The 16,774-nt window shown below is 29.5% G+C and overlaps 1 protein-coding gene across 3 annotated transcripts in view; it reads left to right on the forward strand.

The window, feature by feature from the left end:
- Positions 1 to 16,774, forward strand: part of LOC142323246 (terminal uridylyltransferase 4-like) — a 133,297-nt gene that overhangs the window by 44,934 nt on the left and 71,589 nt on the right. For all 3 annotated transcript variants that reach the window (XM_075362629.1, XM_075362631.1, XM_075362630.1), the window contains exons 3-5: positions 868 to 1,036; positions 8,600 to 8,716; positions 15,263 to 15,440. In XM_075362629.1, the coding sequence (XP_075218744.1) occupies positions 868 to 1,036; positions 8,600 to 8,716; positions 15,263 to 15,440 (464 nt within the window). The remainder of the gene's footprint in view (positions 1 to 867; positions 1,037 to 8,599; positions 8,717 to 15,262; positions 15,441 to 16,774) is intronic.

Below are 16,774 nucleotides of genomic sequence, written 5' to 3' on the forward strand. Positions count from 1 at the left end.
ATATTGTAGCTAATTACAAACCAGCAATATGAAAAATAGAAATGTAGATACTTATATATACTTCCAGTACATTTTTCACCAATAATATTGAAATTATCTGCTCAGCCTGATGATCAATCATACTCTGAAAAAAATTCAGTTATTATAGTTTCCCGACTCTACCTTCTAGTTGTTTTAAAGAACAATAAAGACTTAAAAGTAGATAACTGGTATTTTAAGTATTCTTTAACATAATCATTAGTGGAATGATATTAAGGTGAAAAATGCTCTTCAAGCATCTGTGAGTGGGAATTGTTGTCCTTCATATTGCAGGTTGTAATTAGATAAAAATAGTTACTATAAACTTTTAGTGTATGTCTTAAGATTATTTCTTACTTCGAGAGATTCCTGTAGAAAACCTTCAGTCTAAAGGAGAATAAATGGATCCTCATTATTTTTGGATTCCAAAAAAACATTGATCATTTTGTATCATCTTCTAAGAAACAAAGCAGTATTGCTGTTAATTTAAATACCGTGTTTTAACAATGATAAATTAAATGCTAATTGATAAAAAAGAGCTGTTGAAAATATGTATGATTCTTTTTAAAGAAAAGAATCAATAAAGGAATGTTTTATACTAAGCGTACGGAATATGCCTGTGTTTGATTGCAGAATGATTATTTTATTTTATGCTTTGTCCATAGTCTTCTGTTCCCAAAGCACTATATTCCCTGCAAAATTTTCCATGTGGAACCTCTGATCAAAAGGAATCCAGTTTGTTGTTTTAATGCAAGACTTACTTGTTAATTGTTCAACATGTTCATTTGTGTATGGTATAAATTTGTTGGTCTTTTTTTTAATGAATTAAAATATTTTTTTGTGTTTCAGCTCAGTACAGAGAGAAACAAATAGAAAACAATTCCATAATGAAGACAATCGTTCCACAAAGATGACCGGTAGGAACATAAGAACATGTAAAGATTCACTTGAGAGTATTGATGATCCTAGATTTGAGTACATAAAGAGAGTACACTGTATACAGCCGCTTACTGGACAAGTAATTTTATTATTGTTGTTTTGCTGTTGTTTGTTGCTGCTGCATGGTACTTGGTTATGTCTGGACATTATTTGTGTGAAAAGATGTAATTATACGTGTGTATTTTTTATTTATTTATGTATTGTGTTGTAACTAATAAAAATCCACCCACAAACACATCAAAATAACAAGGTTAATACAAACATGCCAGTTTATGTCATCTTTTAGAATCTGGGGGTCTATCATAAAATACTATACTAGGTTACTCATAACCATCACTGTGTGTAAATTCATGTAGTTGTTATGACCAATTGAATTAAACCAGGTGAGTCAGTTTTTGCTGGCCTCTGTGGCTCAATTGGTAGCGTCTTGGCCTTTCATCCGGAGGTCCTGGGTATGGCATTTTCACATGCTACAAAAATTTTCATTCGTCTCATCCTCTGAAGTAATACCCATCAGTGGTCACAGAGGTTAAAAATAAAAAATAAAAGAAGGTTTAAATAGGAGTTTAAATAGTTTGTGTTCAAAATTTACTTGTTCATTTATAAGTGTGTTGATATTTGTAAATGTAATATTTTAAATGTTTAACACATTAATATTTTTATTTATCTCTAGATATTCTCTTAACTTTTATTGCATACTATTGTGAAGTGATAAACAACATTTGAAAAAGATTTATTTTTCTGAACTCTCAAATGTAAAAATCCTTGTTTAAATTATCTATTAGTCTACTGATATATATTTAGTTACAATTATATAAATGCTACTCATGTTAAATTTATCCCATGGTGTAAATTTATTATCATTTAAATATTTTATTGAATTATTTATCAGTTTAAAAGATATATAAAAAGGAGTACAATGTTTTTAGGGTGTATGTTTGTAATTATGTTTGTTTCACGGTAGCAGCTCAATGGCCAAACTGATTTTAGTATTTTCAGTATTGATTTATTTGTATTGAAAATAGTTGTATTAAAGATCTGCTACAATAATGAATGAATGAATTATGGTAGGAAAATCTATTTTATAATTATCATTACTGTTGTTATTTATTGTTTATAAACATTTAAGAAAAATCTTATGATTTTTTGATTGGCAATATGTTCGATCATGTAAGCATGTTCTTTTTACTGCTAAATATTAACTAATAATCCCTTTCTTTTATTAATAAATAAAAATAATCTACTCTTAGAAATTAAATTAAATGTCTATAAATTAATTGGCAATGGACTGCTTCCAGCAGGAGAAAGTCATAGAGCGAGCCGTGTGCAATCACCCAGTGCACCACAATTTTATTGCTAAATATTTACTAATAATCCCTTTTTTTATTTACACGACTGCCCAAAAAGAAGTATAATGTATATAGGGTTTATGTATGTATGTTTGTTCCGCTGTAGCAGCTCAACGGCTGAACCGATTTAGATGTATGACCCCATGTTGGAATCCTTACATTACCAGGAGTGTCAAAGGCTGTATAAGTATGTATATATGCTTAAATAAATTTTAAAAAATTGAAAAAATGTATCAGATGAATGAGTTGTTTTTGAATAACTTTCATCTCATGTATGAGATACGAGGTTTCCAAATCATTCAGAATGAAGCACTGAGATGTGAGTTATTCAAAAACGACTCATTCATCTGATAGATTTTTTCAAGTCTATCGTTCGATAGATTAAATGATCAATTTTATTCATGTAACTAGTGTTTTTATACGACTGCCTGAAAATGAGTGTATGTATGTATGTATGTTTGTTTCACTGTAGCAGCTCAACAGCTGAACCAATTTAGATGTATGAACACTTGGAATCCTTACATTACCAGAAGTGTCATAGGCTGTATAAATATATATATGTTTAAATAAATTTAAAGAATTTGTAAAATATATATGTATATAAAAATTGTCACCTGCATCCTCTTCGATTATCCTGTATTAAAAGAGCAATATTTGTCAACAATTTTATTTTTTTCAGCTGTCGTGTTTTTTAATATTTAATTTATTTCTTAACTTTTCTTTTTAATTAAACTCTTGACAATGATTAGCTCCCATTCAGTTTCAATGACCAAAAAGACCATCCCCAACAAATCTGTACAGTATGCTATGTATTTTATTGGCTGAATGATTTTTTGGTAGTTGTGTGCTGAAACACTACAGCATGTTTAATAGTGTATTGTTTATGACAGTAAAAATATTACTCTTAAAAGTATTCTTCCTGTATAAAATACCACTGAAATAAAGTTACTATATTATGTTATTTGTTTAATTATTTGAAGAATATATGTGTGAATACCCCTTTTTACATATAATTTGATTTGTATATCAAAATAGTATAGTTAAACTTATGAATATGTATAAAGTTATAATTAATACATTGTAAAGTTGAAGTATTGGTTATCCAAATGAAAAAACTCATATTACATTTTTGAAAGATTGTAAGGATGACATATAAAGTCAGTGTCGCTGCACATAGAATGTACTAACACAATCTTAGTAAAACATCTATTGGATAATTCATCACATCTAACTTTGCATGAAAAATAATATTATTGGTCTTAATTATCTTGCAGTTACATGCCAATTAATAAAACCTAACAGTTCTGATGACTCAGTCTGTGATTTTACAATTTTGAATAAAAATAGTAGATCTTTAATATAATTTAATAGTACAAAAGTTCAGAATTTTTAAAATCTCAGTAAAGTTATGTTCGAAGTAACACGTAGATCTCCTGATGCAATAGGAATAGATTCAGAAAAATCTGTGTTGAACCCTTCCCATTTAATTTGATATTTCAGTGTTCGGGGGCCATATTTCCAAAGCATGTCAAAATAAACTTTACTAAGGTTTTGCGTGAGAGTCATTCAAATATAAACCGGAATCTATTTATATAGCTTTATTGATATTAGATAAATTACAATAAATTATCTTATTTTTCTACCTGGTTTCCTTCTACAGAAATAATATTTTCTCCACTGGATAGCTTCCTGATCCCCTCATTAAAAAAAACAAGATGGCTGCCCCAGCAACCAATTGTGCACGTATTGCCTGACTGTGGCAATACGTGCACAAAATAAAATTCAAAATCATTGAATTTTTCCCTTCCTAAAGTTTCTTTCAGCAAACCAAACATATGAAAATCACACAGTGACAAGTTTGGACTGTACAATGGGTGTTCAAGAGGTGTCCAATGAATTTTAGCGAGTTTACGAATCTGAGCTGCTGTCTGCAGCCTTGTGTTGTAGAGGAGGACATCGCAAATTGTTGCTGGCATCGTTTGTTGCAATAAGCAGCTTTGATGTCTTCCAACTACTGGCAGTAGTATGCCACATTTACCATCCTTTGTTCTTGCTGGAAATCAATCAGCAGCACACCATTTTAGTACCAAAACAGTTGCCAGAACTTTTCCAGCTTATAAGTGTTTCTTGGCCTTGCTTGTGCCTCCTCTCTACTTTTCCTCCACACCATAATTGTTCTCTTGTTTTCCAGGGTATAGTAGTAGATCCACATTTCATTGCAGGTCACAATACAGTCCAAAAATACCTGTATCTTCCTCAAAGTGATTCAGAAGCCGTTGACAGTGTCTTTCCAGACATTTCTCTGTACCTCAGTGAGATGACCCTGGAACCCACCTCACTGACACTTTGTTGTATCCAAGAGTGTCTGACAACATTGTATGTACACTCCCAACACTTGTGCCCACCTCTGATGCAATTTCGACGACAGTGATGCAGTGGGTCACCTTCCACAATTTTTTAAGAATGATTGTCCAATATAATACCGTATGTATAATTCCTTAATTGAATATTTTTTAAAAGTAAATCATGATTGACTTTATCAAAAGCAGATTTCATGTTGGTATAAACATAGTCAACCTGAATATTGGAATTGAATCTTTTTACAATGTATTCTGTATATGCAATTAAATTTATACAAATAGAATGACTGACCATGAACCCATATTGTTTTATTGAAATAATATTTCTTAAAAAGTGCAATAAATCTTCTTCAACAATAGTGTTGAATAAAACAAAATTAAAGTAGCAAAAATAAGATTAAATATTATATAACAATAATTACAGAATTTGTAGTCACCTTTCTAGAAAACAGAAGTAAAAAAAGACCATTTCAATGCAAATGAAAATTGTCCAAGTAGAAGTGATTCATTAAAAATGAGTAAAAGAGGTTTGATAAATGTATTAAACTACTTAATAAACTGCCATCAGGGCCAGTGCTCAAGCTTTCATTTAAATGTTGCAGTTTCATAATATTTTTTTCTTTGGTTAGTTTGATAAAACTCATCAACATTGAGCTACTGTATAAGTAATCATCACATTCGCTTGTACTATTGGCAGTAACAGAGTTGGATGACTCATTAGAGTATAGTAATCCGCAAATAGTTTCAAATCCATTTTCAGAAATTTTACTTTAGTAACAAACACTGTCAGGTCAAAATGACTGTTTTTATTTTTGGTATCAGAAAATTCCAAAAGTTATTTGGATTACATTTAATCTCATTTTTGTTTTTATTTATGTAGATTTTATAAGGCTAGGTTGGAAAGGTTATTCCAAATTGCTGTTTAGATACTAAATTCTCTATAAGTATATTCAAATGGATTTTCTTTATAAATATCATGTTTTTTTTACAGTTTTACTGCTTGTTTTTAATTCTGAATTGAACCAACATTGATATTTAGAAGAAGTAATTATTTTAGTAGGACTGCAGCAAGCTATAAGTTCATAAAGTATACTGTAAAATTTATATACTTTTTTATCAATCTGGCTAGAAGAAATATTCAACTTTAATCCATTTCAATTAATAGTTTCAGATATTTTTTTGTTAAACCAATTAAATTCATTTTTTAAAAATAAAAAACAGTTTCTTTAAATAACAAAGGAGAACAGACATTAAATCAAGCAGAAACTGAGAAAGCATTGTGGAAACTATCACTAATGCAAAGTGGATCTAAACAGATTTCATACTTAATATCTAAAATGTCAATGAAAAACAGATCCAAAAAATTCCCAACTTCTTTTAGCATATGTAATTAACTGTTTATAATGGCACTTATCCACAATTTCCACAACACAACTTACTGATTATCAGTAAGCTGCTCTTCTGATTATCCAGTTCTGATGTAGGTTGGCCTTAAGCAACAGTTAGATCATTTTTTGTAGTCCATCAATAGTGGTAGACTAGTCACCACTTGTGATAAATGAACAATCAGAATGTGCATCGTAAATTGCATCAAGGGTTTAATAATAATTCAAAGTGTCTAAATAAACATCATTATTATTTTGATCAGACGGTGGCATATACACTAAGCTAAAAAATTAATTTATTTGCCACGTAGTTTAGTTTGAGGAAAATAGATTCAGCACCATGATTATTTGCTTGACATATTTGACTTTGAAGAGACACTTTAACATAAAGTAGTAGTTTACCACCTTGACACTTATTAGAACTAAAATTTCTATCCATATAAGTTTTGTTACTGGCTTTGACTAATTCTGAGTAACTGTATTATCCAACCAGGTTCCAGTAAACGCAATTATATTGTATTCAATTGAACATGTATAAAAACTGGATTTGAATTCTGCTAGCTTATTTTTAATACTGTGTACATTCAGTTAATAGATATTTAGTTTATTCTGTAAGTGATTTGACCCTTTTTTGGTTGATTTTGATGGCTTATTTTTCTTTTCAATAATCTTTGAAATTCCATTGATGTATTTGATGATATGTTTGGATTTTCCAGAATTCTTCCTTCTGTCTAGTTCATGTAACAATCTTTGAAAATAACCACACTACCTTGGAGTTCTAGCATGTATACATTTTGTACTTGGTTGGTCAATTTCTTTAGAGTTAATTAAAATCCATGATGCTTGCTCTTTTGATTTAAGAACACCTGTAAGCAGATGAATCCTATTCATATTTTCAACACCAAGGCAATAAATACTAATCTGATTGGCATTGTATGGAGCATCATCGAGTGAAGCTAACAAACTAATCTTGTCTTCGTTATGGTTTGTGATTCTGGAACATTATAAATTATCGCATTTTCTTCTCCGTGCTTATATTCAAATAGTTCAGATGAAGTATGTCTTCCATTTTAACACTTTGGACATCCACTTTTTTGCTAATTATATTAATTCTCTTAAAGGCATCAACAATATGCTCCTCATGTTTGTTTGTATTCTCTGTGATTTGAAAAGTTTATCCATAATGTTGACTTCAAGCTTGTCAACATGAGTAGATAAATCCTTTTTGTTTGAGGTTTGATATTATTCCAAAGTGACTGAAGTTGAGTAAGAAAATCACGATCAATAACTGAATTACATTGACTTCCAGATTGTGAGGGGGTTGATCACAACATAACACTTAAGGGGTCCAGCATTATTAGATTTAATCACTCTGTCATAGCATGAAAGATGGTAATACGCACAACAGTTTGAATATTTCTTTGCCTCTTGAATTTATTGTTAATTGCACTTTTAGTTGGACAGAAAAAGCAGTTTTCACCTGCCATTAATAAATTGTTTTAAATTGTGCATGTAACACCATGTACATACTTGAGTGCATTCTAGTTTATTGGTAGAAATATTTAGAAAGCATTGTATTAAATTAAGACTTATGTTTAAAAGGAAATTAAATATACAAGGTGTGACTATTAAATAATGAGACTAGTGCTGTAAAATATTTTATTTTAAATTTATACATATTTAGGTATCCCCTTCAATAAACACCCCTCCTCTATCCTTTTTCATGTTAATTTTCCATTGTTCAAAACAGTACTGGACGTTTTCTTCTGTGAGCTCTTTCATGACGCGTACTGCTTTTTCTTTCACAGCTTCAGTGGTTTGAAATCTTGTTCCTTCTAATGCAGATTTGACCTTGGGGAACAGATAAAAGTCACATGGTGCCAGGTCAGGCAAAAAAGGTGGATAGTCTAAAACTGGGATATTATACTTGTCTAAAAACGTCTTGACAGACAGTGCAAAGTGAGCCGGTGCATTGTCCTGATGAAGAACCCATGACTTGTTCTTCTACAGTTCAGGTGATTTTTTCTTATTTTTCGTGGAGTTGAGCAAGGACCTCAAGGTAGTAATGGTTTGACCTTCAGGAATCCAGTGAAGGTATACAATCCCATGAATATCGAAAAAAATCATCATTTTGAATTTTGATCATTGTCTTCAACGTCTTCTTGGCCATCTTGGAAATTCTTAAACCACTCAAAAACTCATTCATGTGATAAACATTCATTGCCATATACTTGTTTTTAATAAAAGATCATTTTCAGTAGCGGTTTTTCCAAGTTTCATGTGAGATTTCACAATTCTTTGCTTTAATAAAACACATCATTTTTTCAGCAAAACAAAAAAACAGATGTTATCCAAACGAAGGCCACAGCCAGACTAATATGTCTACAGAAACTGGAGTGCCAACAATCAAAAGAAAAGGCTTCATGCTACACAGTTGTCGGTTGTATGAATTTGGCGCATGCGCAGTTCTTCTGTAGCAGCATTAGTCTCATTATTTAATAGCACACCTCATATTTTTTATATTATAAAGCATTCATTTTTGTTACAGAGAAAAATTAACTTTCCTGATGAAAATATAGAGTGTGGCTTGTGCAGAACTTTCTGTCGTGATTATAACACTATAAAGCAACATATAAATAATAAAAACCATTTATTAAAATTGGAGGTAATTGTATTACTTATGTAGATCCTCTTCTTCCTTACAATGTTTAGTTGTATTGCATATTTGATTTGTTCTGAAACAGCAGTTAAAAAGAACAAATTCAAAATATTAAATAATATTAGTTTGTTTTTTATTATGCATTTTTAGTTGAATTTCCCAGAATCTACTGTGCGTTCTCAACTATAGTGTACACCTTTTTTTAAAAAAATATTAAATTTAAAAAATTGGAGTACGCATTAGAATCAATGTGTACTTTGGTTTTCAACCTCTTTATTCAGTTAAAAAATTATTTAAAAAAAATCCTGCATTTCAAATACACTGGATACAACAGAAGACAACATTCTGTGGAATAATGCTGAGGATGACATAATCAATGGTAGCAGTGTTTACGACAATGTTGTGTTAAATCTGTTTCAGAAGATTACATTCCTGAGTAAGAAAAGACTATCTGTACATCTGATCATTTATTTCAAATCATTTTATAATTTAAAGACTGATTTATTTTGTACATATCATAATATTTTTAAGAATACCGGGTAAATTTTTTGTTATGTATTAAAAATCATTTTTTATAATTACTTGTATTTGAATATAAATATTAAAGACGTTTGAATTATTTTTTTCTGAATTTTCTATAACTTTCTTAGAAAACTGTTTTTTTTTAATTTTGTGTGTAAAAAAAGGTGGCGTGCATTAGGTTTGATGGTGCATTTTATATGAGAAAATAAATGCATATGTGTAAATTAAAAAAAAAAAAATTAATAATGTAGTAATAAACAGAACTCTCATTTCAAGAGATGTCTTTCTATTCTTAGATCAACTTTAGTTGATGATCTTTTCAAAATTAAACTTTTTTACCTAGAAAGATCCATCATGTGGAAGTTATTAAATTATTAATGGTTTTGTTCTAAATAATTTATTCATTCATATTTAAGACTTATTTTATATTCTAAATAAAAATCGTTATTCTACATATATTTTTATTTATTAAGTTACAAAGAATGTATAAATTATAAAATCATAAAAAACTACACTAAGTAGCCAGTCCACTATATCAAAACTCAATGATTTTTGCTGGCTAGTGAGAGATGGTGTAATGCAGTCCTGATACAAAAAACAATCTGGTGTACAAAATAATTTAAGTTTACAAAATAAAAAAGGTAAAAAGCAAAAGTTTGTATAGTTAACTGAGACAATCAAAATAGTTAACTGAGTTTGAAAATTTTTACCAAAACTATTTTTAAAAGATATAAATTCCTAATCTAAAAAATATGTCACTTGTAGCTTCTGAGAAAATTGTAAAGCCAAGAAAATTCAAGTCAGAAAACATTATTAGGTTTGACATAAAAAAATGACTTTTTAAATTGCCAATAAACAGATAAAACTTACATCAAAATTTGTAGAGAATTTAATTTTGAGGAAATTGATACAAGAAAAGCCAATTGAAAACAAATATATGTTTAAGATTAATATTTTTTATGTAAAATGAAACAGATCAAAGCAGGAAAAGAAAATGTATTTTAAACCAAGCCTTCTTCAATCAGTATTTTTGATACTACAAAAAATTGAAGAAAAAAATCAGCTTCTCAAAAAAATGTGAAAAATTAAGTTTATTTTAGAAAATTTTTTATTTTATTAGTTGGCTATACTGATAGCTGATTAAAATATATATTCAGTTTCCTCAATTAAAGCATTGAAAAAATGAGAAAGGTTTGTAGTATTTTTATTAAAAGTAATAATTTTGAAAATAAAAAGTTGGTTTTTTCACCTAAAATTTCAGAAGCTTTCACTTTTTATCTTTCTATTTCATCTTCTACCAAGTAAGATAATCATCTAGATCAGTTAACAACCTGTAAATTACTGTAACAAAACATCAGCAAGTTGCTCAAATTGGATTTCAAGTGTGTAAGAACTCATGAATAATTAAATTACTTCACATATACTAAAGTGAAACTGAAACCTACCTTTGGTAAGAAAAAATTGCATTTCTTATTTTAATTTTATATTTTTTGTTTTTCTTCGAACAAAAAATATGAACAAAGTTTTAGGATTTATGTTCTCTTAAATTTTTATTTGTTTTTTGATGTAATTGTAGAATTATGTACTGACTGATGATCTGGGATCCCATGAAAGTTGACTTTTGGTATTAATTTTTTACGCTTTTCTGTTGCTGTATTTGGTGGTTAATTTGTTGCTTGAGGTTAATTGGCACAGTGGTCCAGTACGTTGATGAATTATTTGAATTTTCATAAAGATATGTATATATAGTAAACAGGTGTCCAGAAAGTCTGGAAACTGTTTAATTATATAAAACTGAGTGTAACTACATTACCAGAATAAATGTAGTTGATAACTGCATCAAAGAAACTAAAGGAACTACTCTGAGTTGTGTTTGAGATTGTTGCCATATTGGATCCACCATTTTAAATTCAACTTTATTTTTTTAAATGGCATGGTGGTCATATTATACATGATTTCAATGTAAATTTAAACAGGAAAAACTTTAGTGAAAACCTCGCATCCATAGCCTTATCCATGTTTTAGACATTGACTGTTAAATTGTCCAGATCGGAGTAAAACGGCCATCCCCAACCTCTGTTCAAGATAAATATTTTTGGTAGAAAGGAGGATAATTCTATATCATGTAAAATTGAAATTTCATACTAGAAATGATTCTGCAAACCATCTTCCAAAATCTCTTCTCATTACTTAATTATTCAAAATTTATCATTATGATATTTGATAACAAAATTAGAAACAGCTGATTAACTGCATTTATTTATTTGAAATTAGAGAAGATGGTAGATGACTTATGTAAAATTATTGAAAGAATGCATCATAATTTTAATTAAACAATAATTATTTCAGAAATAAAAATTGAAGTGTTTTATTAAATAAATATTTATTTTAAAATTAAACTCAAAAATTTTACTTTGCATGGTTGGCAACAGCTTCATTTTTGTGCAGTTTAATTTTACCATTTTCTCTCATTTAGAATAGGTGAGCAGTAAGTGTGATGTCTGTTTCCTTGTTGAATTTATGAATTAGTTAATCTTGTTTTCTTGTTAGTGTTTCTGATGTTTATTATTTCATTAATTAATTAGTTTATCTAGTTTTGTAATTCATGTTTCTTTTTGTTTTATTTTATTTTCAAGCTAATTAAACTCGGTGAGTAGGAACAGATAACTCTTCTAATGATGCATGGGTATGGCAATCAAGTAAGATTGTATGACCAAGTAAGAAATTTATTTAATGACACTTTTCCTGATCATGTTCCGATTGCAAAATCAACAGTGTACAAAATAGTACAAATATTTGAGGGATATGGAATTATATAAAATTGTTTCAAATTTGGCAGACCTAAATCCACTTTATATGAAGATGTAAAACTAGATGTCATGTTAAAGGTAACGGAGAATCCTCACATCTCAATTTTGATTATTAGGCACCTTGATATGAACAAATCCTCCATCGATGAAGTCTTGACTGACAACCACATAAAGCCTTACAAAATTCAGCTGCATCAGGAATTATTGGAAGATGATTTTGATCAGTGTGTTGAATTTTGTGAAATTACAATGAACAGGATTATCAAGAACCCAAACTTCATAACAGTTGTTGTCTTTTCAGATGAGAGTACTTTTATGCTGAATGGAAATGTCAATAAACATACACAGTAGGTCTGAAAACTTCCCAAACTAAATGTCTATAATTGACACAAGTAGCGCCATTTTTCAGACAACCAAGGAACTATGTAGTACAATGTCTGACGAGTGTGTCTACAAAATATCACGTTTTGTCACTCCAGTCTCGAGTTATATTCAGCCATGTACGTTGTGTTCATATGACCTTGTGTGAGCTCGCGACGTGGAACAGAGAAGCGCAATAAAATTTTGTATTCTACTTAAATATCTTTCATTAAAACTTATTCTATGATACAGCAAGCATTTGGTGATGAAGCCGCATCTGATACTACAACATACACATGGTGGAAGCAGTTTAAAGATGGTAGAGAGTTGTTGGATGACAACAAACAGAGCGGGAGGCCATCAACAGCTGTTAGTGACAAAATTATTGTGAAAGTGTGCGTGCTCCTGCTCGAACAACCTCATCTTACCCTTCGGGCCATAGTAGAAGAGCTAAACATGGGTAAAGATATGGTACATACAATTCTAACAGAAAAAATGAACCGCCAAAAGGTTTGTTCTCGTTTTGTTCCAGACTTCCTGACCAAGAACAAAAACAGGTGTGTCTTATGCTCAAGACTTCATTGAAACAGCCGATAGTGACCCAAATTTTTTGCAAACAATTGTAACGGGGGATGAAAGCTGGTGTTTCATGTATGATATGCAAACGAAGCGTCAATCCGCTGGTTGATTGAGTCCTAGAGCACAAAGACCGGCGAATGTCAGGCAGTAAAAATCAAGAGTGAAAATGATGTTGATTGCATTCTTCAACTCAAAGGGCCTGATTCATCATTAATTTGCCCCAACTGGTCAAACTGTGAATTCTAAATTCTGTTTGGAAGTAATGTAACATGTGAACCGTTGCATTCATTGAATCCAGCCCAAGTAGCGGGATCCGGACAGTTGGACTCTCTTGCACGACAGTGTCTCGGCGCACTTGGCAACAGTTTTAACATTATTACGCCGCAAATCAAATCACCGTCTTATCCCACCTGCTCTATTCATCCGACTTGGCTACAACAGACTATTTTCTGTTCCTGAAACTCAGGTTGAAGATGAAAGGCTGTTTTTTCGATGACATTCCGGTTATCCAAGGGGCTTGCACCTAGCAGTTGAAGACGATCCCACAAAGTGATTTCTCCAGAGCATTTGACGGGCTCTACTGACTTGTATGAAGGTATGCTTTGAAATCAAATTATTATGACAAAATTTTAAAATTCATGGTTTCAGCAAGAAATAGCTCCTGCTCGCTATTCTCTTCAAGTTCGCACTTTCTTGAATGATATTTTTCCAGTCAGATGGATCAGTAGGAGAGAACAAATCAAATGGCCTCCATGATCACCAGATTTAAGTCCATTAGACTATTTCTTCTGGGGAAATTTGAAATACTAAATTTATAAAATTATTTCAGAGAATCTGGAAGAACTAAAGAATTTAAATTGAATCTGCTGAAATCTCATGAAAATCAATTCAGAATGCTGTATGTAATTTTTACATGCATACAGGATTTTATCAACAAGTAGGAGGCCACTTTGAACATCTGTTGCGATTTTAATACACATTCAGAATGTTTTTATTATGTTATTAATTTTCTTGAAAAAATAATTTTTGTAAATAATTAAAAATAGGTTTTTTTTAATAATTACTTAAATAAATAAATGCAGTGAATCAGTTGTTTTTTCGTATTTTTAGAATTTTGTTGTGGAATATTGTAATGATAAATATTGGATAATTAAGAAATTAGAAGAGCTTTTGGAAAACAATTTGCAGAATCATTTCTAGTATGAAATTTCAATGTTGCATGATATGGAGTTATCCTCCTTTCTACCGAAAATATTTATCTGGAATAGAGGTTGTGGTGGCTGTTTTACCCCAATCTGGACACTGTAATTGTCAATATCTAAAATATGAATATCTATGGATGCGAGTTTTTCACTAAAGTTTTTCCTGTTTAAATCTACATTGAAATCATCTATAATATGACCACCATGCCATGTAAAAAAATAAAGTTGAATTTAAAATGGAGATCTAAGATGGCAACAATAATCTCAAACACAACTCAGAGCAGTTTCTTTGATAAGAGTGATCAACTACATTTATTCTGGTAATGTAGTAACACTCAGTTTTCTTTAATTAAGCCACTTCCAGACTTTCCGAACAACTGTATAGTAGTATATTTAATAATAGTATATTATTTTATGAGAATATAATTTTATTAAAAAAATATCATTAAAAGCAGGAAATCATTAATGCCAGTAACTTTATAAATTACTCTCTCTTGTGTATAAATTTTTATTTAAACATTATATCCACTACATTTTATTAGAGTGGTAATAATAAATGAATTTCAACTAGTGTAAAGAGTAAACAGTGTTCACAAATTAAGAGGTTCTATTGATCAGTAGGTCTTCTTTTCTCTTAATTTTGAGTTTAATTAAGACTTAAAGTTATTGTGTTAAATGTTTACATTATTATTTTATTGAACATTACGATCATTGCATCAAATAATTATTAAGTAATTCTCATACTACTTTTATACTACCAGATACAGTTCATAAAAAACAAGAACAATTATCTATTTGTCTGAAGTACTTTCAGAGCAACAGCTCTATCATCAGCAAACTTAATTATAAAATACACATTTTTAAAATTATGTATAGTCAAAAAATATTAAGACATCAGCCCAGCATGTGTATACTGTTGTCACGTTTAAAAACATCCAATATCACCATGGTACAATACAGGATATTTTTAAATATGATGTAAGAATCAAAAAGCACCTCTCCATTGATTTCTGTATTGGACATTCATTTATTGATACCAATTTATATATATTCAACTGTAACATTTTGTCATTTTCCAGGAACATTATTCAAGAAGATCTGCTGAGGAAATGCCAAAATTACCAGCTGTGATCAGTCAAAAATTATGTACTGTTTTAGAGGACATGTACCACCTTCATAGCATACGCAGTAACAATTTTCAAGATAGAAAGAATATTTGTGATTACATCAGCAGTATAGTTTTTATTAAAATGCAAGGTAGTGATTTTATATATAATTAGATATTATTATTGTGGTTTTTAATAATTAGTGAACTAATGCGTAGTGATTCTTTATGATTTTGTTTTAATTATTTACAGTTTAACAAAGGAGTTTTTAAAAGGATTAATTAAATTACAACAACCATCACTATTTGTGTTAAAAATAACTGATCTGGATGAATAAATTGAAAAATGAGGTTCTATAAATTTATTTAAGTTTTAATATATTTTGATATAATATTCTGATCAAGAAAACAATGGAAATTTTGAAAGATGATTTGATTCCCAATTTATTGGTCTATTTATAATTGATGAGTCCATGAAACAAATTCTATCCCATGCTTGGTTTTTAGCATATCTTCTCAAGTTTAATGTAGTGGTGAGAACAGAAAGTGAATTCCATTACTTTATATTTATTTGATCAAGATATATAGATTTGTTTCCTGTCTGTGAGACTAATCACATTTCAGAATATGACTTAAAAGTAAAATATTTATGTATATATTTATAATATATAGAAAGCTCTGAGTAATTACAAAATTTAGGAATTAGCATTGGCAAGCTAAAAAATGATCTTTACAACAGAAATCTATTTTCAAAATATGAAGATGATAAAAAAAAAACAAAATGTATTAATGAATTAGAGATAGGAAATTCTTCATTAGTTCAAATTCATAGACAATCATAATTAAATTAGATTTTTTAAATACTATTTGTAACTTCCTTGTTAACAGATAAGTTTACCAACAAATTTGTTTGGTACTTTGACGGTTAAAAAATTAAATGTAAGGCTAGATAATGGATAAAAGCCATGATATTACAACATAGATGTAATTCATACACAATCAGAATTAACTTAAGTTTCAAGATAAAATCTGCTAACTGAATCAAGAAGTAAATGAGTGAAATCTTTTCAAAATTAAATTTAGAAGAAAAAACGAATAATATATTGTACCAATCATGTAAATGGTTAAATAGTTAAAAAATGGGAAACTACTGAATAGTTAAAATGCTATTGCAAACCATTATTATTCAAGATCTCATGATATTGCCTACTAATTTCCATATTCAATTAGCAGATGAATGAAGTTTTCAACATGAGATTATTTGTAAAAATATAAAAACTAAAACTGTACTGATTAATTATGATTTAAAAAAAGTAAATTCATGGGCTGTCAAAATTCATATGTAACCTTAGTTGTTTGAGATTTGTATTATCATCTCCGAACTTCGTTGTTTAGTTAACGGATTATATTTTCTACACTAAATGTTTCAAAAACATTCTAAAATTAAAAAAATTAATTGTATCATTCAATTACAGTTAAAAAATTG

Source organism: Lycorma delicatula, chromosome 4, assembly GCF_047948215.1.
Source record: "Lycorma delicatula isolate Av1 chromosome 4, ASM4794821v1, whole genome shotgun sequence".
Taxonomy (NCBI): domain Eukaryota; kingdom Metazoa; phylum Arthropoda; class Insecta; order Hemiptera; family Fulgoridae; genus Lycorma; species Lycorma delicatula.